The following is a 25,912-nucleotide window of genomic DNA, read 5'->3' on the forward strand; positions in this document are numbered from 1 at the left end:
GGGAGGGACAGCGTGAGACAGAGAGGGAGAGAGAACCGCAAGCAGACTCCACACCGAGGGCAGCAGGCTTGATCTCACTTCCCTGAGGTCATGACCTGAGCTGAAACCCAGAGTCGGATGCTTAACCAGCTGTGCCACCCAGGCGCCCCTAGAATAATTCTTAACAATTCTTCTTGGGGTGCCTGGGTGGCTCAGTCGTTAAGCGTCTGCCTTTGGCTCAGGTCATGATCCCAGGGTCCTGGGATCGAGCCCCTCATCGAGCTCCCTGCTCAGTGGGAAGCCTGCTTCTCCCTCTCCCACTCCCCCTGCTTGTGTTTCCTCTCTCGCTGTGTGTCTCTCTGTCAAATAAATAAATAAAATCTTTTAAAAAAAACCAGTTCTTTCTTAATATTGTATTTCACCAAAGAGCTTTTGGTTTCATTTTGAACTGTAGTGCCATTGTATATTTCCTTAATCTTATTTGGTTTTTTGGAGTGCTTTCATGTATCAAACCTTATCTGATTCTCCCCCAAATTGGGTCATTTAAATGGGTTGTCCCCGAGAGAAGAGATCTAGGAAGGTATTAAGTTAACTAATTTTGGGGCGCCTGGGTGGCTCAGTTGTTAAGCGTCTGCCTTCGGCTCGGGTCATGGTCCCGGGGTCCTGGGATCAAGTCCCCCATTGGGCTCCCTGCTCAGCAGGAAGCCTGCTTCTCCCTCTCCCACTTCCTCTGCTTGTGTTCCCTCTCTTGTTGTGTCTCTGTCAAATAAATAAAATCTTTAAAAACAAAAAAAGAAGTTAATTAATTTTATTAAAAATCACACAGTAAGTGTACAAGCAGAACATATTCCCTGTCTGGTGTTCTTCACCATAATGTAGCATAATTATTTTCTCATCACACTGTTGACACATGAATAATACTTCAGATTTTTTGACACAGGGCCTTGGATAAATTTTCTTAATTTATACAACAGTACTATTTATTACCATCAACAAGGCTCTCCTCAGTACGTTTTCCTCCTATTTAGCTTATGTGGCAAGTGACCTGCTGAATGTGGTTGCCATTTTGTTTTTTGATATAGGCTAGAATGTTTTGTTGTTATTTAAGCACTTAAAAGGTCTAGGTGCTGACCTTAAAAACATATTTTTACATTTTCGGTTGAAGTTTAATATATATACGGAAAACTCAATATATCATATGTAGCTTGAAGAATTTTCATAAACAGACTTGATCTGTGTATCCAACATTCAGATAAAAAAACACAACATTACCAGTATGTCATAAACCCTCTTGTGCCCTCTTCTAGTCACTGTCCTCCCTGCCAGGATAGCTACTATCCTGACTTTTGATGGTATAGGTTAGTGTTACCTATTCAGAATAGTTACATAATTGAAATCATTCTGTATATGCTCTTTTTTCTTTCTTTCTTTTTTTGGTACAGCTTTATTGAGATACAATTCACATACCATACAATTCCCCCATTTATGTTGTATAATTTAGTGGTTTTAGTATATTCATAGAGTTCCTTAACTGTCACTACAGCCAATTTAAAAAGTTTTTCACCGAAGAAAGAAACCCTGTGTCCTTTAACTAATACCCTCCAAATCTTCCAATTCTTCCAGCCCTAGGCTACTACTAATCTACTTTCTGTCTATAGATTTGCCTATTCTGGACATTTCATATAATTGGAACCATATGATGTGTGGTTTTGAGACAGGCTTTCACTTATTAGCATGCTATTTTCAAGGTTCATCCATGTGTAGCATGTATCAGAACTTTATTCCTTTTTTTGTTTTTGTTGTTGGTTTAAAAAAAATTACTTATTTTAGAGAGAGAGACAGCATGAGCCGGGGGGGGGGCAGAGGGAGAGGGAGAAGCAGACTCCCTGCTGAGCAGGGAGCTTGATGCTAGGCCCGGTCCCAGGATCCTGAGATCATGACCTGAGCCAAAATCAAGAGTCTGATGCTCAGGGGGTACCTGGGTGGCTCAGTCGTTAAGCATCTGCCTTCGGCTTGGGTCATGATCCCAGGGTCCCGGCATCAAGCCCCACCTCGGGCTCCTTCCTCCACCGGAAGCCTGCTTCTTCCTCTCCCACTCCCCCTGCTTGTGTTCCCTCTCTCACTGTGTCTTAAAAAAAAAAAAGAGTCCGACGCTCAACTGACTGAGGGACCCAGGCACCCCACAACTTTATTCCTTTTTATGGCCAAATAATATTCCATTGTACACACCACATTTTGTTAATCCATCAGTTGATGGACATTTGGGTTGTTTCTCTCTTTTGGTTATTATGAATAATGCTGTACAAGTTTTTGTGTGGATATAGGTTTTCATTTCTCTTGTGTATATACCTAGAAGTAGAATTGTTAGCTCAAATGATAACTGTTTAACTCTGTCTTAGTTACCTTTGCTTGGGTAACAAGTTTTGAAATCAGGAAGGAAGGGAGAGTCTTCCAACTTAGTTCTTCTTTTTCAAGATTGTTTTGACTATTCGAGGTCCCTGGAGTTTTCAAATGCATTTAAGGATCAGTCTGTCAACTTCTACGAAGACTCCAGCCAGGATTCTGATAGGGAGTGCATTGGTTCCATAGATCAATTTGGGACGAATTGCCATCTTAACAATATTAAATATTCTGACCCATGAACATAGTTGATGCCTTTCATTTATTCAGATCTTCTTTAATTTCTTCCAATAACATTTTGTAGTTTTCAAGTATCAGTTATGTATTTCTTAAGTTTGTTCTAAGTATTTTATTCTTTTTTATACTATTATAAATGGAATTTTTTTCTTACACTCATATTTTCATTGTAAACGTATAGAAATACAATTTTTTTTTTTTTTTTAAGATTTTATTTATTTATTTGACAGAGAGAGACACAGCGAGAGAGGAAATACAAGCAGGGGGAGTGGGAGAGGGAGAAGCAGGCTTCCCGCGGAGCAGGGCGCCCGATGCGGGGCTCGATCCCAGGACCCTGGGACCATGACCTGAGCCGAAGGCAGACGCTTAACGACTGAGCCACCCAGGCGCCCCTAGAAATACAATTTTTTATAATTGTGGTAAAATTCACCTAACATAAAGTTAGCTGTTATAAGTGTCTAATTCAGTGACATTTAGTATATTCACAGTGTTGTGCAACCATTACCACTATCTGGTTCCAGACTTTTTCATCACCCCAAATGGAAACCTCGCAAATGGAACATTAAGCAGTCACTCCCCATGCCCACCTGTTTTCTTCTAAGAGTTTTAGGCCTTTGATCCATTTTGAGTTAGTTTTGCATGTTGTATGAGATAAGGGCCAACTTTATTTTTTGCATGTGGATATCTAGTTGTCCCAGGACCATTTATTGACAAAACTATTCTTTTACGTAAATTGAATGATCTTGGCATCTTTGTCAAAAATCATTTGCCCTTAGATACACCGGTTTATTTCTGGACACTCCGTTCTATGTTGATCTACGTGTATCTTATGCCAATACTACATTGTTTTGATTACTACAGCTTTGCAAGTTTTGAAATCAGGAACTGTGTGTCCTCCAACTTCGTGTTTTTCAATTTGTAAGATTATTTTGGCTATTCTGGGTCCCTTGCAGTTCCATAAGAATTCTAGGATTGGGTTTACATTGAATCTGTAGATTCCTTTGGGATGTATTGCCATTTTAACAATATTAAGTCTTTTTCCAGCCTGAACATGGGATGTCATCCCATTATTTAAGCTGTCTTTAATTTCTTTCATCACTGTTTTGTAGGTTACAGTGTACAAGTCTTATATGTCCTGGCGTCATTTTTGTCCTGAATATTCTTTTGGATGTTATTATAAATAAAATTATTTTCTTAATTTCATTTTCTTATTCATTGGTAATGCATGGAAATAAACTTTTTGTGTTGATCTTGTACCTTGTAACTTTACCAAATTCTTTTGTTAACTCTAATAGTTTTCTTGTGGATACTTTTTTTTTTTTTAATTTATTTGAGAGAGAGAGAGCACAAGCCAAGGGGGAGAGGCAGTGGGAGAAGTAGACTTCCCCGCTGAGCAGGGAGCCCGATGCAGGACCCAATCCCAGGACCCTGGGACCATGACTTGAGCCAAAGGCAGAAGCTTAACCAACTGAGCCACCCAGGCACTCCTTTCTTGTGGATTCTTTAGGATTTTCTATATATGAGATTGTGTCATCAGTTAATAGAAATAGTTTTCTTTCTACCTGTCTACATTGAATGTACCTTTTATTTCCTTGTCTTGCCTAATTGCCGTGGCTTAAACTTGCAGTACCTTGTTGAATGGAAGTGATGAAAGTGGGCATCTTTGTTTTATTCCTGACCTCATGAGGAAAGCTTTCAGTTTTTCATCTTTTAATATAATGTTAGGTATGGGTTTTTCATAAATTCTTTTTATCAAGTTGAGGAAATTTCCCTCTATTTCTAATTTGTTGGATTTTTTTTTTTTTTTTTTTTGGATCATGAAAGGGTGTTGGATTTTGTCAAATGTTCTTTCTGTATCAGTTGAGATGGTCATGTGGGTTTTGGTGTTTACTTTTTGATACAGTTGTACTACATTATTTGATTATCTATTCATTTATTTGAGAGAGAGAGAGAGAGAGCACATGAGAGGGGGGAGGGTCAGAGGGAGAAGCAGACTCCCCGCTGAGCAGGGAGCCCGATGCGGGACTCGATCCCGGGACTCCAGGATCATGACCTGAGCCAAAGGCAGTCGCTTAACCAACTGAGCCACCCAGGCGCCCCATTATCAGGTGTTAAACCAACCTTGCATTTCTGGGATAAATCTCACTTGATCATGATATATAATTATTTTTATATGTTGCTAGACTTGTTTGCTGGTATTAGGATCTATACTCACAAGAGATTGACCTTTAGTTTTCTTTTCTTATGATGTCCAGTTTTGGTATCTGAGTTAACAGTGGCCTCAAAGAAGTGTTCTCTCTTCTTTATTTTGGTGCCTCTTTCTTCTTTTTTTTTTTTTTTTAAGATTTTATTTATTTATTTGACAGAGACACAGCGACAGAGGGAACACAAGCAGGGGAGTGGGAGAGGGAGAAGTAGGCTTCCCGCCGAGCAGGGAGCCCGACGTGGAGCTCGATCCCAGGACCCTGGGATCATGACCTGAGACGAAGGCAGATGCTTAACGACTGAGCCACCCAGGCGCCCCTGCCTCTTTCTTTTTAATTATCTACCCTTCCTGGCACATAAAGAGACCCCCCCCCCCCACTGTAGAGTGTGTTCTATAAGTGTCTATTCAGTTTTTATTTTATTAATTTAACCTATACCTTAGTCATGGATTTTTTTTTTTTAAAGATTTTATTTGTTTATTTGAGAGAGAGAATGAGAAAGAGAGCACATGAGAGGGGGGAGGGTCTGAGGGAGAAGCAGACTCCCTGCCGAGCAGGGAGCCCGATGCGGGACTCGATCCCGGGACTCCAGGATCATGACCTGAGCCGAAGGCAGTCGCTTAACCAGCTGAGCCACCCAGGCGCCCCTTAGTCATGGATATTAAGGACGTTCCCATCTTTTGTTATTTTAAACAATGCTACAGTGAATAATAATCTTGTTTATTAGTCATTTTGTGGAACTGAGTCTGTCTGTAATTGTGTTTTTAGAGGTGGAATATCTGGGAAAACCCGTGGCCCTGGTATTTCATAGAAATACCAATTCTGACTTGCTTTTTTTGTGGGATGAGGAGTGGGAGATGACATGCTGGAGGGGAACTTACTACACTCATCTAGCTGGTCATTTTAGAAAGATTTCTTTAGCTTCTCCACTGTCACATAGCCTCACTGAAAATCAAAAGTATTCATGTTTATTTGTAAAAGGTAGCTAAGCTATATATGTTTGGATGGATGCGAGTCTTGCACACTTGGGAATGTAATGCCTGTGAAGATAGCACATTTGTTGGAACTTAGATCATAAAGAAAACAAACAGATTTGGCATTAAATGCATATGTTATACATTGTAATACTGTGCTTTCCTCCCGTAGTTGTATATTGAGGTTACATTTCAGAATTGTTGCTGTTCAGCATCTCCATAATGATGGGGTTGAGTGAGAATTACATGTATTTCAAATACTGAAGATTTTGTAAAATCTGTCATAATCCAAACCTGGGACTGTTTGATTCCCGAATAACATACTGTTAATTTTACAATTTCTGTTGTAGTCCAGTATGAAAAAAGCCAGTGTTAAAATTCTGAAAAATTTTGATGAAGCGATAATTGTGGATGCTGCGAGTCTGGATCCAGAATCTTTGTATCAGCGGACATACGCAGGGTAAGTTTAACTAGTGTCTGTAATTTTTACAAGTCTACCGAGTTTTGCATCTTTTATGTTTTTATTTAAAATTTAAAAATTGGGGACTCCTGGGTGGCTCAGTCGGTTGGGCATCTGCCTTGAGCTCAGGTTATGATCTCATGATTCTGGGATCGAGTCCCACATCGGGTTCCCTGCTCAGTGGGGAGTCTGCTTCTCCCTCTCACTCTGCCGCTCCCCTGCTTGTGCTGTCTCTCTCTCAAATAAATAAGATTTAAAAAATAATAATAATAAAATTTAAAAATTGTTTCTAATCTGTTACATACCCAGCACTTTTATATATAGTATACAGTAGACCACAGTTGAGAGTGGAGGCTCGGGAGCAACTTCCTCGGTTTTAATCTTGGCTCAGCCACTTACTGGCAAACTACTTAACTTCTCTGTCTCGGTGTTTTCATCTCCACTTCATTGGGTTGTTTAGGGGATTAAATGAGGTACATGAAAAGCATTCAAAACCATGCCGGATATCTAGTAAACACTCCATAAATATCATTACCATCATCATTCTACCACACTAGACAAGGTTGATGAGTATCATATGTATGTGATATGTTTTAGGCTATATCTCTTGCCATATTTCATTTGGTTCATATGTTAGCTATTTCAAAGTCTCTCTTAAAATCAAAAATAAAAATAAAGTACAAATATGGCAGCATCATTTATTACAGACTGTATAACTAATACTTGAAAATGGAATACAATTATTTCTTTGTATTTAAGGATTGGGTGTTTATTTTATCCTGTAACAAAAAGACATCAGTTCATAGCATATGCCATTTGCCAGCATTTACCACAGATCAAATCATAAAATCACTTCCTCTTTACTAAAGATGGCTTGATGAGCCTATAAACCTGTGTAAATTCTTAATTACCCTACCCCAACCCCAACCGCAGTCCTGGCATCACCATGAAAAAGGGATTTCAACATGTTTAATTGATTTTGTCAGAAAGTAACAGTGATACTTGGGAGACCAAGGAATCCTGGAAAGCACTCAGAAGTAAATAAAGGGCTGTTTGACTACATTGTCTTCAAAAAGCACACTACAGCTCAGTCAGTGTTGTAATCTTTAGCTCGTCTTTTAGGAAATGGTGGACAGTAAGCCTGCATGATTAATTACCAAAGATTATATTTATTAGGGAATGGTTGGTTCATTTACTTAAAACCTTACTTAAGACAGTCTGTCAGTTGCAAAATGTTTTACTTCTGTAAGTTTTTTGTGTGTGTAAAATAAATATATTTTAACAGATACTGTAGAAAATGGGTCAGAAATAGAGAAATAGGGCGCCTGGGTGGCTCAGATGGTTAAGCGTCTGCCTTCGGCTCAGGTCATGATCCCAGGGTCCTGGGATCGAGTCCCGCATCGGGCTTCCTGCTCCTTGGGAGCCTGCTTCTCCCTCTGTTTCTGTCTCTCATGAATAAATAAATAAAAAATCTTTAAAAAAAAAAAAAAGAAATAGAGAAATAATGTTTAAAGATGGTTTTCAGTGTTTGTTTTAGCTTTATGGTTTGGCATCTTCCTGAAATTTTTCTCAAGGCAGACAAATTTGTATCCATTGGTGTATTGCAACCACATGTGAAATGATGACTTACTAGGAACAATAGCCCTAAAATAAGACCCACTGTGCTCAGAGTGAAATAATACATAGGCATCACAGTTTCTTTTCCTACTTAACTTTTAATTACAAATACATTAATCTCTTATAAAAATTAAATTGATAGATAAGGCTAATGTCCCCTTTGGTCACACACCAATGCTCATTCTGTCCCCTTCCTACTCAGGATAATCACTGTTATGTTACAGTATGTATTTTTGTTTGCTTATATTTGTGTAATTGATACCATACTTTATTCGGTATCTTGTGCTTTCATTCACAGTGAGTTTTGGAGATTTTTCTTTGTTAATCTATACAGATTTATGTCTTTTGACTATGTTGTAGTATATTATATATAATATTAATTATAGCTCATAACCGTGACCACTGTTTGGCCCTTTGGTATTGATGAGTATTTAAGTTGCTTGCAGTTTTTCACTGTTACACACAGAGTAGCAAAAGACTTCCTTTTATTCACTTATACCAAGAAGCAGATTTTATTTTATTTTATTTTTTTTTTTAAAGATTTTATGTATTTGACAGAGAGAGACACAGCGAGAGAGGGAACACAAGCAGGGGGAGTGGGAGAGGGAGAAGCAGGCTCCCTGCTCGGCGGGGAGTCTGCTTCTCCCTCTGACCCTCCCCCCTCTCATGTGCTCTCTCTCTCTCCTCTCATCCTCTCTCTCAAATAAATAAATAAATAAAGTCTTTAAAAAAAAAAAAAAAAAAAAGAAGCAGATTTTAAATTTTAATAGATCTTACCGATTTACCTTTAAAAGATCTGTATATTTTGCATTCTTACCCCCCATTAATAAAGATACTAATTTTCCCCACATCTTTATTGACACTAAATAACCTCAAATGTTTGATTTTTTACCAATCTGGACTACTGCTCATGAGATTAAGCTTCTTTTGGCATTTTGCTGGTTGTTCAGGTTTTTATGAATTGACTATTCGCCTCCTATTTATGTTTTTCTGTTGTATGATTTCTTAGTGACTTGTTGGAATTCTGTATGTTTTTTAATATTTATTATTGATGAATAATATCTGTTAAATAAGATCTTTCACTGTGTTCTTTGCCTTTTAACTTTTTTATGTTGTTATAGCTTTATAGCATGTTTAATTATTGTATATAATTACTCCAGCTTTATAATACACATTTTGATCTAGGGCAGGTTCCTACCTTTTTATCTCTTTTACAAAATTATCTTGGCTATTTTTATTTTATGCCTTTTCTCTTCTGTGTAAATTTTAGAATTGTGAGCTGCCTCTTCACCCATCATGTTTCATAAACCTTTTTGGGATTTTGAATGGAATTACATTGAATTAAAGATTATTTTGCTTCTTTGGGGATAGTTCTATTTGAAATAAGCCTTGCTTTGAATAACATGAGCTAGCTATACGTTGTATTTCTAGCTTCTAGATTTAGATGAGATGCTTAAGAATGGAATCTTTCTTTCCTTGTTTGGGGGGGGGTTCTTTCCTTAATTTAAAATTGGTTGTTAGAAATTATGTTCTTTTTGTACTTATTTAGGAAGATGACATTTGGAAGAGTAAGTGACTTGGGGCAATTCATCCGAGAATCTGAGCCTGAACCTGACGTAAAGAAATCAAAAGGTTTGTGGTGTTTTATACTCCATGTTAAGCCTTCACTCAACGTTAGTCATTGACTTTAAGTGAAGGATCATTAAGGTTTAAACCATTTATTTTATGAAGTAACTGCTTGTCTCTCACTTGTGTTTAAATCACGGCTGAGTCCAAGGGCTACATGTGGTTGTGTCTGTATACAGTCTTTCTGAACGAAAGTTCATGAACTTGCTTTACCATTACAGAAGCACATCTTTATGAAAGAATGTTTGTCACCTTTCTATTAAAGATGATGAATACCCAGCCCAGGTTGGACTTAGCATTTATCTTGAGACCCTTAGTTCATTAAATTTCCTCTAATTTGCTAAAAGTTATTATGAAATATTTGTGGAAAATATTAATAGGTTGAAATTCAAATCCTTTGTTTAATCAGCAGGAGAGTGCTCAGTCAACTGCAAGAGTTAAACATATACGTCTTTTTTGACAAGAACGTTATTTGTGACTGATCTCAACTTCCAAACAGTTGGTCTACACAGGAAGATTTTGGAAAGCAATGTGGATCCATTCACTTGGGATCTAGAAATTTTTCAGTGTGATTGGATTGACAGTATTGTCTTGAGTAAACGATACTAACTTTTGTAAGAAGAAAATACTCCAGGGGCACCTGGGTGGCTCAGTCAGTTAAGCATCTGCCTTTGGCTCAGATCATGATCTCAGGGTCCTGGCATCAAGCCTTACATTAGGTTCCCTGCTCAGCAGGGAGTCTGCTTCTCCCTCTTCTTCTGCCCCTCCCCCCCCCACTTGTCTGCATGCACTCTTGCTCTCTCTCAAATAAATGAAATCTTTAAAAAAATTTTTTAGAGAAAAAAATGTTCTATTTTGGTAAGTGTGTTTAAAATTAAGAGCTATTGTTAATCTTCCTATTAAATTTAGTAGGACTGCATTCCTATTATGTGTATTTTTAAATTTTTTTTTTTAAGTAAACTCTACATGGGCTCACACTCACGACCCCAGGATCAGGAGTTGCATGCTCCTCTACTGACTGAGCCAGCCAGGTGCCTCATATTATGTTTATTTTTTAATGCAACTATTGTTTGAGTAATGAATCACACCACTTTATGTTGATGAGCAGTCTATTTTGGGGTCAGATATACATTGACAGAGTAAGCAAAAAATGCAAAAATTGTTGAAATAATTTAGACCAAAAAAGGGCCTGTTACCTACTTCACCTTATTAGTTTATTTAAGTAATTGATTTTATTTCCTGTTTTGTCAAAGAAGTCTGAAGTACATGGTCAGGAAAGTTTAAAGACTGAAAGAAGTCTACACAGTTCATTCAGTAAATAATTTTTTAGTGCCTCTGTGCACTCATATTCACTGGGTGGATTAGAAGATACAGATCCTGCCATTAAGAAACTTAGAGTCTAGTAGCGTCTTTTATTGGGTAAAACATGAATAGGAGGAAGAGGTTCCTGGTAGCCTTGGAGCAGAGGAAGTGCTGGACAAGCTCTGTGGGGGATTGGCCAGGAAGGGCTCCACGTCGTCCTCAGCCGGCTCTGTGAAGACAGTGACATCTCCAGTATTAAGAGAATCTCTGAGCTCATTAATTTTTTAAAAAGCTGGTCTTATTCCTCTGACATCTCATGAAGAAGTGCTGCCTCTCTATAGGTGTGGGTGCTTGCAGGTTTTTTTTTTTTTTTTTTTAGTATATATAGGAATTAAGATATGTAGTTAGTAGCTAAAGATATACAAGAAACTTTTTTCCCCAGACACTATCTCTGCTCATTCTGTTTATTCAATCTCTTCATATTATTCATTTATTCATTCACTCTAAAATATGAGTGCCTGCTCTATCCATCTGTGGTTCTAAATTCTGAGAAGAAAATGAAATTTCTAGCCCTTGTGGAGCTCACATTATAGTGGAAGAGACATTAAACAGATAAATACTCTGGGGGTGTGTGTGTGTGTTTATATATAAAAATATAAGAATAGTATGGAGTTCTTTTTTTTTTTTTTTTAATTGTTATGTTAATCACCATACATCACATCATTAGTTTTTGATGTAGTGTTCCGTGATTCATTGTTTGCGTATAAAACCCAGTGCTCCATGCAGAACGTGCCCTCTTTAATACCCATCACCAGGCTAACCCATCCTCCCACCCCCCTCCCCTCCAGAACTCTCAGTTTGTTTTTCAGAGTCCGTAGTCTCTCATGCTTCATCTCCCGCTCCGATTTCCCCCCCTTCATTCTTCCCCTCCTGCTATCTTCTTTTTTTTTTTTAACATATAATGTATTATTTGTTTCAGAGGTACAGATCTGTGATTCAACAGTCGTCCACAATTCACAGCGCTCACCATAGCATATACCCTCCTCAATGTCTATCACCCAGCCGCCCCATCCCTCCCACCCCCCACCACTCCAGCAACCCTCAGTTTGTTTCCTGGGATTAAGAATTCCTCGTATCAGTGAGGTCATATGATACCTGTCTTTCTCTGATTGACTTACTTCGCTCAGCATAACACTCTCCAGTTCCATCCACATCGTTGCAAATGGCAAGATTTCATTCCTTTTGATGGCTGCATAATATTCCATTGTATATATATACCACATCTTCTTTATCCATTCATCTCTCTATGGACATCTTGGCTCTTTCCACAGTTTGGCTATTGTGGACATTGCTGCTATAAACATTGGGGTGCACGTACCAGAATAGTAGGGAGTTCTGGTTTTTTTTTTTTTTTTTTTTAAGATTTTATTTATTTATTTGACAGAGAGAGACAGCGAGAGAGGGAACACAAGCAGGGGGAGTAGGAGAGAGAGAAGCAGGCTTCCCGCGGAGCAGGGAGCCCGATGTAGGGCTCGATCCCAGGACCCTGGGATCATGACCTGAACCGAAGGCAGACGACTGAGCCACCCAGGCACCCCGGAAGTTCTGTTTTAAGAGTGGTTGTCAGGGGTGCCTGGATGGCTCATTTGGTTGAGCGTCTGACTCTTTTTTTTTTAAGATTTTTTTATTTATTTGACAGCAAGAGAAGGAACACAAGCAGGGGGAGTGGGAGAGGGAGAACCAGGCTTCCCACGGAGCAGGGAGCCCGATGTGGGGCTCGATCCCAGGACCCCGGGATCATGCCCCGGGTCAGACCGAAGGCAGACGCCCAGCAACTGAGCCACCCAGCCACCCCGAGCGTCTCACTCTTGACTTTGACTCAGGTCATGATCTCAGGGTCGAGAGATCAAGCCCCACATCAGGCTCTGCGCCCAGTGTGGAGTCTCCTTGGGATTCTCTCTCTCCCTCTCCCCCTCCCCCTACTCACGTTCTCTCTCCCTAAAATAAGTAAACATAAAGTCTTTAAAAGAAAAAAATAAAAGTGGTTGTCTGGAGGAGTGCCTGGGTGGCTCAGTCAGGCGTCCAACTCTTGATCTCAGCTCAGGTCTCGATCTCAGGGTCGTGAGTTCAAGCCCCACGTCAGGCTCCACGCTGAGCATGAAGCCTACTTAAAAAAAAAAAAAAAAATGGTTGTCAAGAAAGGTCTCACTGAGGAAGTTGCATTTTGAGTAGAGACCTGGGCAAAATGGGGGAGTAAGCCCTGGCAAGATCTGCAGGAAGGGGTTCTCGGCAGGAGGAACAAGAACAAGAAGCTTAAGAGTCCAGCGTGATCAGGCAGCAGCAAGACCAGTGTGGCTGAAGACAAGTGAGCAGAGGGATGAGTGGAGGAGGCGAGTAAGATTGGGAGGGTTCTCACAGACCATGGTAGGATGTTGAAAGTGTTAGAAGTTGGAACAAGGGGAGTACCAGGATGTGATTCATGTTTTAAAGGTGTGGCTTTGGCAGCTGTTTGGAAAACAGAATGTGGGGTTAAGAGGAGAAGCAGGGAAACAACATTCTTGCCATGGTCTAAGGAAAGGATGATGATAGTGGTCGTGATTTAGGTCATGGAAGAATGGTCAGACTTGGGTTGGGTTTGAAGGTAGAGGCAACAGGATTATATATCTACCAGCAGGCTTATCCATCAAGTTACTTGCATTATTAATGTAATTGAGACATGCCTACATAAAGTAATTAATAGTAATTTCTGCAGTTTGAGTAATTGCAGCCATATATCCCAGTGCTTCCTTTAGCTGTCCAGACATGTCTTTCAGTCATGTATTTTTGTGGTACGTAAATGACCTAATACAGGAGCCAGCAGATTCGATTCACTACTCAGAAGGCCAGAGATGATGCTATATGCTAAGGATACAAGTAAGGTGTACTCTGAGTTTATTTGAATCTAGCTTAGTCCCTCTTTTATGACCCTGACTTCGCAAGCCTATCATGCTAGTTATTCTGTAAAATGGCCAGTCTTCTGGATTTTCCTGGTTATACTATTCAGCTTATTCCTTTCTTATCTGTGTTTCTTGTAAACTGGGATTTGTACCTAAAGTCGATTTGAGTTACACCTTTTGATTAGAATACATCATAGGTGATCTTGTATATGATATTTTTAGAAGAATATACATATATTTCCTGAAAGGATACACAAAGCTTGTAACATAGTTTAAGGCTGAGAAGAGGGAGACGCCTTCTACTTTTCATTATACCTTTTCCTCTACTTTTTAAATTTTCTTACCCTACATGCTTTACTGCTTAATTACCCAACTATCTTTTCTCCCATAGCTTTGGATCGCCTCTCTGCTGTGACCTATGAATGTTCCCTGCCTGCCTCTACAACCTTGCCTTGCACCACTCTCTGCTTCATGGACTAGGATCTAAGTAGAATCTCCTTTTTTTTTTTTTTGAGGTCCCTTCTCTGTTAGGGCCTCTTCATTTGCTGTTCCCCCTGCCATGGCTTTCATGAGCTCTTTCTCATGGCAAGTATTCTGTTCAGAGGACTTCCCAGCCCACATGATCTCATCTCATCTGTACCGCTAACATACTAGTTCTTTATTTTCTTAGCACTGTCTGATATGATCTTACTCATTTATTTGCATACTTATTTATCATCTATTTCTCTTCCATGAGTATAATATCACCTCTCTGAGCAGGGATTTTGTCTATCTTACTTGGCACTGTATTCCCTGATTCTAAAATTATGCCTGCCACATGATAGGCATTAATTAACTATTTGTTGATTTAATTAATTAATCTAGAGGAATTTCTGCAGAGACTATCTAGGTAGTAAGATTATGGATCGTATTTATTTAATTTAAGAAAAGTATTATTTTTTGAACTGACACAGACACTCCGTTTTCTTATCCAGATTATTATTCTGAGGATACTCACAGAACCCTATTCCCAAGCTTTCACAGACCCCAAGTAAACGGAGATTTCTTAGCAACCTCTATGGACACTACCTCCTTATTCTGCAAAGGAAGCAGTTGAAGATCCGGGAAATTATAATTTGTTAGGGTTCACAGAGCAGATTAATAGCAATCTTGGGGCTTTGGCTCAGAATACTGTTGTGACAATTCAGTTCTGCTGCTTCTCCTCCCTTGCTGAGGATAGCTGCAAGAATGTTCATCATTTACTAGCCTATAGTTTCAGTTTGGGTTTTGAAATACTGATAGAGCACAGAGGAAAAGGTTGAGTTTTGAGACTGTATCTCAGAGGCTTCTGAGAGTATGAGAACTTCGCTTTCGGGGCAAGCAAAGTAATTTTAAAATTTACATTCAGGGGTGCCTGGGTGGCTCAGTTGGTTAAGCATCCAACTCTTGATTTCGGCTCAGGCCATGATCTCAGGGTCATGAGTTCAAGCCCCGGGTCTGGCTCCATGCTCAGCTGGGAGTCTGCTAGAGATTCTCTCTCTCCCTCTCCCCCCCGCCCCCGCTCTTGTGCATGTGCACACATACTCTCGCTCTCTAAAATAAATCTTTTCAAAAAAAAAAAAAGTTGCATTCTAATCCATTAGGAGAAAGTATAACAAGGAATTGTAAAAGATGTCGTGAGCATGTGTAGTGGCTAGTCCTAGTGCTTGGATACAGTGGTGGGAGATGAAATTGCACTTACGTTGTGAAAGCCCTGGCGTGTTGTAGTAAGAAGCCTGGGTTCCTGTCATGTAAGTATTAGGGATTCCTTTTAGGTTTTATTTATTGACAGAGAGACAGCGAGAGAGGGAACACAGCAGGGGGAGTGGGAGAGGGAGAAGCAGGCCTCCTGCGGAGCAGGGAGCCCAATGAAGGGCTTGATCCCAGGACCCTGGGATCATGACCTGAGCCAAAGGCAGACACTTAACGACTGAGCCAGCCAGGCGCCCCAGGGATTCTTTTTCTTTTTCCTTTTTTTTTTTTTTTAAGCTTATTTATTTATTTATTGAGACAGAGAGAACCTGCAAGTGAGAGCATGAGGGGGGAGGGGCGGAGGCAGAGGGGGAGAGGGAGAAGCAGGCTTCCTGCTGAGCAGGGAGCCCCCATGCAGGGCTCCATTCCGGTACCCTGGGATCATGACCTGATCCGAAGGCAGATGCTTCACCTACTGAGCCACCCAGGCGCCCCTAGATTTTATTTTTAAGTAATCTTTACACCCAACGTGGGGCTCAAGCTTACAGCCCAGAGGTCAAGAATCACACACTCCACCCACTGAGCCAGCCAGGTGCCCCCCAGCATTAGCAGAGTACTAACTAGATGCATTTTTCTGGCAGTGGGTACAGGAATGAATTGGTATCAGAGAAACCAGTCAGGTAGTAGAATTAGCTAGTAATGTAGATTGAAGAAGAGGATTTGAAGGTAGGTAGTGCTAGCAGGAATTAGGTCAGATTTCTAAGACTTGGAAAGGGCAATTCAAGAGATTGCATTCAAAGTGGAATTTGGTGACAGATTTCATATAAAGAGTAAATGAAGAAGGTGGATTGAGTTTTTTTTTTTTTTTAAGATTTTATTTATTTATCAGAGAGAGAGACAGAGGCAGGCAGAGGGAGAAGCAGACTCCTTGCTGAGCAAGGAGCCCGATGTGGACTCGATCCCAGGACCCTGGAATCATGACCTGAGCCGAAGGCAGAGGCTTAACCGACTGAGCCACCCAGGTGTCCCAGTGGATTGAGTTTTTTAACTTGGGTTCTCTGGGTGAAAATTTATGATGTGAATTTTTAATAAAGGATTAAATTAAATTCTGAGATATAGAGGATATAAGAAAAAAGAGTAGGTAGGAAACAGACGAGCTCAGTTTGGATCACATTAAGTTTGAGACACCTTAGGATAATTTGTAAGTATGAATTTAACACCCAAGGACAAGTTTTTTGATTATTTACATTTGGAAGGAAGTTAAAGTCACAGGAGGGGATGAGATACCCCAAAGAATATATGTTGAAGGAGAAAAGAAGGCTGGGGAATGGGGTCCTGGAGAAGTTCTCTATTAAAGGAGGAAGGAATGCACAGAAAGGAGTCAAACATGTAGGTATTGAAAAGGAGAGAGAGTGTTAAGCAAGTAGGAGACTGTCAACAGTGTGACTCTTTGGGTGAGCCTGAAGAGGAAGCAGCAAGTGGGCAATTCAACAGCCATTTGCAACTTTAGGCGGAACATGTAATGTTGTGGCCCCTGTTGACTGCTTGGCCATAAAGTTTAACTAGACCAGTATTCAGACTTTTAGCTAATACTGAAAATTAGGGAATGGATCCAGGTTTTGTACTTTTCATGAATGCTATTTTTACTTCTAATCCAGCCATTGAATTAATAAGGACCTTGCCTAAGAAATAATCTACCAACCATTTGATTTAAAGCAGAGTTAGGACAGGAGCCTATTTGTGTTAATGAAAGGATAAGCTGTGTATTTCCTTCATGGAAAAAGTGACTAGCCTATGTCCTGGTGATTCCTCAGCACCTGAGTACAGATGTGGATAGGTTTTTGCGTATCTCCTAGGAGAGTGAGGTGTGCCATGGCTATTTAAAACTCTGCTCTTACCCAGCTAATTTATACAGACCAGAGATTGAGCATTAACAGTGTAATCTCTACTGGAAGCCCTTTTGTGTAGGAGCTGGTCTGAAAAGTTTGGATATATAGCAAGTAGATTGATATCTCCTGATGTATTGCTAGATTCTTACCTAAGACCAAATGCTGGTCACAGTTTTCTTTTGCTCGCTTAATGTTTGCTGAAAATCTAACACTAGATGATAGAGGAGAATAAAAGAAAGAAAAGTCCAGAACTCTGAAACAGCCTTTCAGTCTTTTGAACCATGGTGTTTGCAAGTTAAATACTTGTTAATGGAGATAATCAGTTTTGATTAATGGTAATATTCCTTAATGTTTTAGATGAGATTGTACAAAAAAAGAATATCCATTTCTGAAGTAGCTTTTGAATGAGAGCACTTTTTAAATGTAAAATTGTGCAAGAAATCTACATTCAGTTTTGGTTTTGTTTACTAGGATTCATGTTCTCACAAGCTATGAAGAAATGGGTGCAAGGAAATACTGACGAGGTAAAGTCTACTTTTAGTGTAAAGAAATTCCTGTTTATAAGTGGCACCTTGTGTAAGTAAGGTTTCAAGTTTTTCTTTAGTTCCCATGTTTAAGTGGTGTGGCACATTGCTCTTTTATCCAGGATGTAACAAGAAAGGGCGGGCCCTATTTAGCATCTAACAATTGCCTCATGGGGCAGTGCAGGATCTTTAGTTCAGAGACTCTGGCCACTGAAAAATATCCATGCCTTCAAGTTTTCATCAACCAGCAGGCGTCAGTAGAAACAAAACGCTCAAATGTTTCCTTCCTCACTGTCAGTTTTCAGAAGAGGCTTGCTTTTTGACTAGTTAGTTAAGTACATTGAGAGATGTGAGTGGAAAAAGAAAAATTTTTGTTTTGATCATCTAACATGAAAATAGTCATGATGTTGGGTACCCAGTAGCTGACCCTAGAAGACAGTGCATGAACAGCATGTTAATGTAGTGTAGCCAGAAGGTGGTCCAGGTCCGTTCATACATGGAATGTGCTTCTTATCCAAAGAAGTAGACATGATATGCATATATAGTTGTGTTAGAGCACTGATAATATAAGTCTTGATTTTTCTAATGAATAACCATTATCAACAGTTGAATTGGGGTTTTTTTTGTTTTGTTTTAGGCCCAAGAAGAACTAGCTTGGAAGATTGCTAAAATGATAGTCAGTGATGTTATGCAACAGGCACAATATGATCAACCTTTAGAGAAGTCTACAAAGGTAAGGATGACTTGTGTTCTGATCTAGCTTGCATAAAACTGAGAAGAATTACATTCCAGATATATAAAAATTAAAAAGGACATAAGGGACATTCCTCTGCCTTTGAAGGATTAGCTGCTCTAGAAACTGACCTCTCATCATGAACAACTAGGTAACTAACAAACTAAATGAAACAACTATTTCCAGATAATGGACAACAGGCAGTAGAAGTCTGTAATCCTTGAAAGAAGGGTAACATTGACACGATCCCTAGCTCACTGCCTAGAAGCAGTTTTCAAAGTGCAGGGATGGGAGAGCCTAACAGAGTTCATAGTGTTGCTGAATTAAGGAGTCAGAAATCAAAGTTTGGATAGCCCAAGGTGTCTAGAAGTCAGAGCAGGATACCAGAAAAGGAGCTTCACAGAAAGAAAGCTCTAGAGTTTATCTCCTTATGGAGGTCCCTTGAAGTCCTTGGCCAAATACTGATCTATACATGTATTGGGTGAAAATGCCCATGGGGAGGAAAAAAAGTACCAGAAATTAGTAGGCTGAGCAATTCCTGAAACATGGGGTTAGGAATAGGTCACATCCCTACTGACCAGTGTGGAATAGATCTTGTACAAGACATTGGGTAGTGTCCTCAGAAACATTATGCCTTACCACTGGAGCTAAATTAGCCCTAGAGTAAAGCACCTTATCCAAGCTTAAAAGCAACTTTTGGAAAGGATCAGACTGCTCTTTAAGTAACAACTGCATGTCAGAACAAAGGCCAACCCTCTTTAAAGGAACACAATGAAGTTCAGCACTCAACAGTATAAAAATAACAGTGTCTGCCATCCACTGTATTACTGGGTATGCAAGGAAGCAGAAAAACTTAACCCACAATCAGGAGAAAACGCCATCTATAGAAACCACACCCTAAAAAAAATACTGAATACAAAAGAACTCAAGAAAAGGGGGGAAGAGAAGAAGGAATCCTGTGGGACAAATGAAAGACAAATAGCCAGATAGTAGGTTTAAATGAAATCATATTAATTGCCACATTAAATGTAAATGGTCTGAATAGTCTAGTTAAAAACAGAGATTGTCTGATTAGATACTTAATGGCAGAACCTACTTAGTTGCTATCTGTAAGAAGCCCACTTTAAATATAAAGACATAGGCTAAAAGTAAAAGAATGGGAAAGATATACCATGCAGACATAAAGTAATTTGGACTGCCTATATTACAAGTCAGAGTTCACTTCAAAACAAGGAATATTACCAGGCAAAAAGGACATTTTATATGAAAGGTCAGTTCATCAAGAAGACATCAAGAATCCTAAATGTGTATGCATCCAATAACAGCTTGAAAACGCACAAAGCAAAAACTGATAGAACTATAAGGAAAATACACAAATCCATAATGACTGTTGAAAATTTCAACAGCCCTGTCTCAGTAATGGATTCAACAACAATGTCAACCAACTTGACCTAAGAGACATTTATAGAAAAGTGCATTCAGCAGCAGCAGAGTACATATTCTTTTGGTCTACACATAGAACACTTATCAAGATATACCATATTCTGGGCCATAAAACAAGTTTCAATAAATTACAAGGATTGAGGGGCGCCTGGGTGGCTCAGTCATTAAGCGTCTGCCTTCAGCTCAGGTCATGATCCCAGGGTCCTGGGATCAAGCCCCGCATCGGGCTCCCTGCTCTGTGGGAAGCCTGCTTCTCCCTCTCCCACTTCCCCTGCTTGTGTTCCCTCTCTCACTGTGTCTCTCTCTGTCAAATAAATAAAATCTTTAAAAAATTAAATAAATAAATTATAAGGATTGAAATCATACAGTCTATTTTCTCACCACAAAGGAATTAAACAAGAAGTCAACTACAGAAGGATATGTGGAAAATCCCCCAAGTATTTGGAAATTAAACAGCATACTTCTTAGTCTTCCATTGGTCAAAGAAGAAATCAAAATGGAAGTTAGAAAATACTTTGGACTGAATTAAAATGAAAATACAGGGCGCCTGGGTGGCTCAGTTGGTTAAGCGACTGCCTTCGGCTCGGGTCATGATCCTGGAGTCCCTGGATCGAGTCCCGCATCGGGCTCCCTGCTCGGCAGGGAGTCTGCTTCGTCCTCTGACCCTATCCCCTCTCATGCTCTCTATCTCATTCTCTCTCTCAAATAAATAAATAAAATCTTTAAAAAAAAAAAAGAAAGAAAATACAACAGTATTTGTGGAATACTGCTAAAGCAGTCCTTAGAAGGAAATTTATAGCATTAAATGTTAAATAGACAAAAAAAAAGTTTTCAGTCTTCTGTCTTAAACTAGGAAATGAGTAAATTAAATTCAAAGAAAGAAGGAAATATTAAAGATAAAATTCAATATCCGGAGTACTTGGGGCTTATTCAGTTAAGCATCCGACTCTTGATCTCAGGGTCATGAGTTCAAGCCCTATGTTGGGCTTTTAAAAAAAGTGTGAATATCAATTACATAGATAATAGAGAAAAGTCAAAATCTGGCTCTTTAAAAAGACCAATTAAATTGATAAACCTCTAACAAAACTAACTGGGGGTGGGGGGAGGCAGGGGAAAAGAGATCAGATGAATTACCAATACCGGGATTGAAAGAGGGGACATCACTACGGATCCTCTCTTCAAGCCAGACATTCCCAGTTTCCTCAGCATTTTTTTTTTTTTTAAGATTTTTATTTATTTATTTGACAGAGAGAGACACAGCAAGAGAGGAAACACAAGCAGGGGGAGTGGGAGAGGGAGAAGCAGGCTCCCCGCAGAGCAGGGAGCCCGATGCGGGCTCGATCCCAGGACCCTGGGACCATGACCTGAGCTGAAGGCAGACGCTTAATGACTGAGCCACTCAGCCGCCCCCTCAGCAGTTCTAACTTTCTCTAACTCATGTTCCTTATGAAGGCATTAAACTACTCATCTCTTATTTACATTAACAAAAATTGGGAATCAGAATTAAATACATTCAGATGACATCCCACATAACCCACAGTAGTTCAGAGGGCTTGCATTTAGATTGAGGCCCAGCATCCCCCTTTCTTTGCCAACTGTTTACTCTGAGAACTGTCATTACCAGAACTTGGTTTAATTTTGAACTTTATACTGAGCTGATTCACACCAAAGTTCTGTTCACTTGTGCAGATTCTATCCTCTTTTCTGTGTAAGGGTGATAATTTGTATCTATAATTATCTTCACTGGCTCAGGCAAACCTAAAATGGCAAAGAGCAAGATAAAGGTGTATGAGTTTGTGATTCCCCATTATCTTTGAGGAGCAAATGTTTAACGATATAAAAATGTCCTTTTAGGCACCATTTTAGAAAGCAAATATTTAAAATTAAGGCTTGGGCACCTGGGTGGCTCAGATGGTTAAGTGTCTGCCTTCGGCCCAAGTCATGATCTCCAGGTCCTGGGATCGAGCCCCGTATTGGGCTCCCTGCTCAGCAGGGAGTCTGCTTCTCCCTCTCCCTCTGCCTCTCCCCACTGCTCCTACTCTCTCTCTTTCTCTCTGTATCTCTCTGTCTCAAATGAATAAATAAAAAATTCTTAAAAAAAAAATTAAAACAATAAAATTAAGGCTTTTCATTGTTCAGATTTTATTACCATGTGCTTTTTATTTTTAGGATATACAGATATATTTTGCTGTATTTTGTTTTTTAAGCTTGCTAGCCCTTCTCTTTGGCTGGCTAAGATCTCTGTCCTGCCCATCCTCAGGGATCCGCTGCATATTGGTATGGAAAAAGTGCTAGGCTAAACAGAACTTGTTCATTCCACTTTTAATGCACATATGTGACCTTTTGCAAGTTACTTTCCTTTTCCAAGTCTTATTTCCTCATCAGTAGATCGGAGAAATTGGACAGGATAGTCTCATAAGATCCCCTTCTGATTCTCATTCCATGATTATATATGAACGTAAGACATCCTATTTCCATGAAAGAATACCCAGCCTGTCTAGCCCATGTTGAAGCCTCTCTGCTTTGAATGTCCTACTTTACGCTTGTCTATAAAATGTACTTGGGCATTTAACATAAACTACCTCACAGCATTTCTGAATTGTTTCATGTGTATAGGTCCCAAGGACCTTGTTTCCTGGGATGTTTGTTTCCTCCCCAGTGCTGTGAATAAGGCGTCTCCGCCTCAGGAACCTGGTGTGAGGTGGCTAGAAATCCGAGTTCTTTTTTTTCTTTCTAAAGGTGTTGGAGTATTTTGTATTATGGCTCTCCTGATTTAATGAATCCCCTGTGGATTGTCATTTAAGTTGTTTTGGGTTTTTCCCTGTTACAAACAATACTTGAATGAATGTGTGCGTGTATAATTCTATGCTCCATGGTTAATTCCTAGAAACAGAATTACTCTATCAAAGAGTAGCTATTTTGTTCTAATATCTGTTGCCAGAAGGGAAAGATAAAAGCAGATCTGGGTGCCAGTCGTCGTTGCATAACATTAGGGTGAGTTAGTTGACCTTTTTAAGCTTCTGTTCATTCATATGTAAATGAAGATAATTCTAGCGTTTTACCTCAAGATTGTAGTCAGATCCTGGCTGTCATAAGTGCTGGTATGTAGTAAACACTAAGTGTTGGTGCCCTTCTTAATCTGTAATGATAATGTGTCACTGGTTATAAAAATGTGCCTTACCTTTTTCTTTTTCTTTTTTTCAGCTATGACTCAAGACCTGAGATAAAGGAAATCTGCTTTTGAAAAATAAGAGAACTTTTTTCCTTTGGTTGGATTCTTCAACACAGCCAATGAAAACAAAGCACTGTATTTCTTTTCACTGATATATCACTGTTGTTCCCAAGAAAGAATGGCAGACAATCCTAGACTTCCATCCTAAGCAGAGTGACATGTAGACATATTTGCTGCACATGATGTTCACACAGTGAAAGTCCTAAAGAGACAAAGTGGTATTGTTTACATTACTAGAAAATTAATAGCTTTCCAATGGCAATAACCCATTTATGAAAGAGTTTTAGTCCACTGGAATAGACAGGGACCACAGACTGTGGGAGGTAGATGAGCGTAGAGCTGATATCTGATGCACATTCTGTAGCAGTGGCCCAGCCCTACGAGTATCCTAAAGCAGGTACCAGAAGTGCTTTGCTTTGGCCTCCTAAACACACAGGTGAGTCAGCCCCTCCGAGAGCCAGGCAGCTCAGAGCGGCGGTACGGTGCTAGTGGGTTGTTCTCCTTCAGCAGAACAGGGCGAGGGCTCCCTGGCAGTCTTCCTCCACAGAGGCATTAATGTGGAAGGAAGCTAGCCGACAGGTCAAGTCTCTGTGACATTGCCCTTCCCTTTGGTGACAGTATGCAATTCTCACATTTTAATTGCTCCTGAGATGCAATATACTGAAAACCAGTCTCCCCTGCTTAACAAAAAGATGAGTCTCCTTTATATTGAGCGTGAAGACTTGCTCTTCTGGAATACTCTGCTCCAAGTTACTTAACTTTTCCTTCAGAGTACATGTGGAAAAGAAGGAAGAGTAACAATCACTCCAGTTTCCCCCTGTGGTATCTTGGACAAATGTTTATACCTAGATTGTATGGTTTTTGTTTTGTTTTTTCTTTTCTTTTTTTTTTAAGATTGGCAAGCAAGCGTTGGGGTGGGAGGAGGCAGGAAAAATGCTCAACCTTGACCGCCTCTCCTTTCTTTGCTATGAGCTGGGAAGTGTGCAGCTGGTGGCCTTTTTGCGTTCTGTCTTCAGGAGAGTAGGAGACTCCCTCACTGCACTCCCACTCGGTCAGCTAGTGGGCGCGGGCCTCGCTGCCATGAGCAGGGCCACCCCGCCGGCAAGCACAGTCCACCGGCCAGGCGAGGCCAATGCTTCTTCACTGCACGTGACTGAGGGGGAAGAACGTTCTCTTAGGTGTTACTGCTTTTGCTCAGACTTTGCAAAAAAAAAAAAAGATCTATATATATATATATAAATATATAATTATTAATCACCTCTGTCCTTGAGAAAGTCTTGAATGAATAGAGAATTTATTTCATTGCAATATGTGATTGTATAGAGGCTCACTGTTTCATCAACAGAAGAAGCAAAAAGGCTGTGTATAAGTTTTTGGTACTATGTACCACCTCTGTTATTCTTCTAAAGCGAAGTATTCATGTACTTAAACCATATTCTATTTAATTGTGTTTGATTTTAAATATATATATATATGAGAATTATATTTAAAATTGTGTCAACTTTCTGCTTTCAGGGCACTTACGGTCCTTCTACTGAAATGTGTTGATTCTTCCAAATATGTCCATTTGCTTTACAAAAACCCAGACATGAGCCACTCCTGGACTTAGCCTTGTGTTTGGAGTGTACGGCGTAGACCTGAGGTTTTATGAGGTGTATTTGCTGTGATTTAACGCATTTTGTTCTTTTAACAAAATATTTCCATCCTTTCACTTTGCTTCAACCTTTAAGTAACAGAAAAGCAATATAAAGGTCATAGAATAAAATGTGGTTTTGGGTGACTCTTGCTGCCTGAGCATGTTTTGCAATAACAATTTCTGTAAGACTCTAGGCTGTTTAAACTCGTGCTTTCAGTTAATACGTAGTAGTTTCTTTGTATACGTTTTGTGCTTCTGAGCTAGATATGTCCGTAGTCGTAAGGTTCTTATAAAGAGAAGAATAGCAAGTTGGAGACTTGGTTACTTTCTTCTGCCCCACCTGCTGTGGGACACAGAAGCAGATTGTGGCCTGCAGTTATTAGCCGAATTTAATATTTGATCGGAAGTATGATCCTTGTACTTACATTAAAATTGGAATTGGATTGAGCCTGACTTTGAGCACCACTGAGTTCCAGGCTCTATGCAGTACGCCCACAAAATATGAGGCCTCGGCAGGATTTTCATAGACTCGAGGAATCCGTTGAGCATCCGTTTTTACCATGTTGCTGATCTCAACGCAAACTGTTGGAAAAGATGTTAGTGCAAAAGGGGTACCGTTTGTAACTTGCCATGTCTTCACTCCTGTAAGATTTGAGGAAAGTAAAAAGCAAATGTCAGCCAAGTCCAGCGAAGAGCAATAAAACAGGGAGCAACTTTTTGTAACTTTTTCAACTTGGGTTTTTCAGTATTCGGTAGAGCTTTATGTAAGGTAAGTAATGCACATTTCTGGAGCTGTGACGAGTTCGGTAGGAATTTGGAGGGAAAGTCACTCTGAATTGTAGACAATTACAGACGACCTTGTTTTAAGTACTCGTAACTAAGCACCTGCTGAAGCAGCTGACCTCTCTCTCTCTGCTCATACTGTTTGGGGGTACCCGCCTGACTCACACTGACCCTGCCCTCATTCCTACAAAATCAGTCTGAAGTGACTTTTTATGACATGCAACCAA

General features: G+C 39.8%; 1 protein-coding gene across 1 annotated transcript in view; it reads left to right on the forward strand.

Annotated features, from left to right (window-relative positions):
• The window catches only part of AKAP10 (A-kinase anchoring protein 10), a 92,934-nt gene extending 68,641 nt beyond the window's left edge, over positions 1-24,293 (forward strand). The window contains exons 11-15 of the mRNA XM_021694615.1: positions 6,145-6,254; positions 9,421-9,503; positions 17,806-17,858; positions 18,496-18,591; positions 23,239-24,293. Of these exons, the coding sequence (XP_021550290.1) occupies positions 6,145-6,254; positions 9,421-9,503; positions 17,806-17,858; positions 18,496-18,591; positions 23,239-23,244 (348 nt within the window). The 3' untranslated portion in view covers positions 23,245-24,293. The remainder of the gene's footprint in view (positions 1-6,144; positions 6,255-9,420; positions 9,504-17,805; positions 17,859-18,495; positions 18,592-23,238) is intronic.
• The last annotated feature ends 1,619 nt before the right edge of the window (positions 24,294-25,912 follow it).

Source organism: Neomonachus schauinslandi, chromosome 15 (genome assembly GCF_002201575.2).
Source record: "Neomonachus schauinslandi chromosome 15, ASM220157v2, whole genome shotgun sequence".
NCBI lineage: Eukaryota > Metazoa > Chordata > Mammalia > Carnivora > Phocidae > Neomonachus > Neomonachus schauinslandi.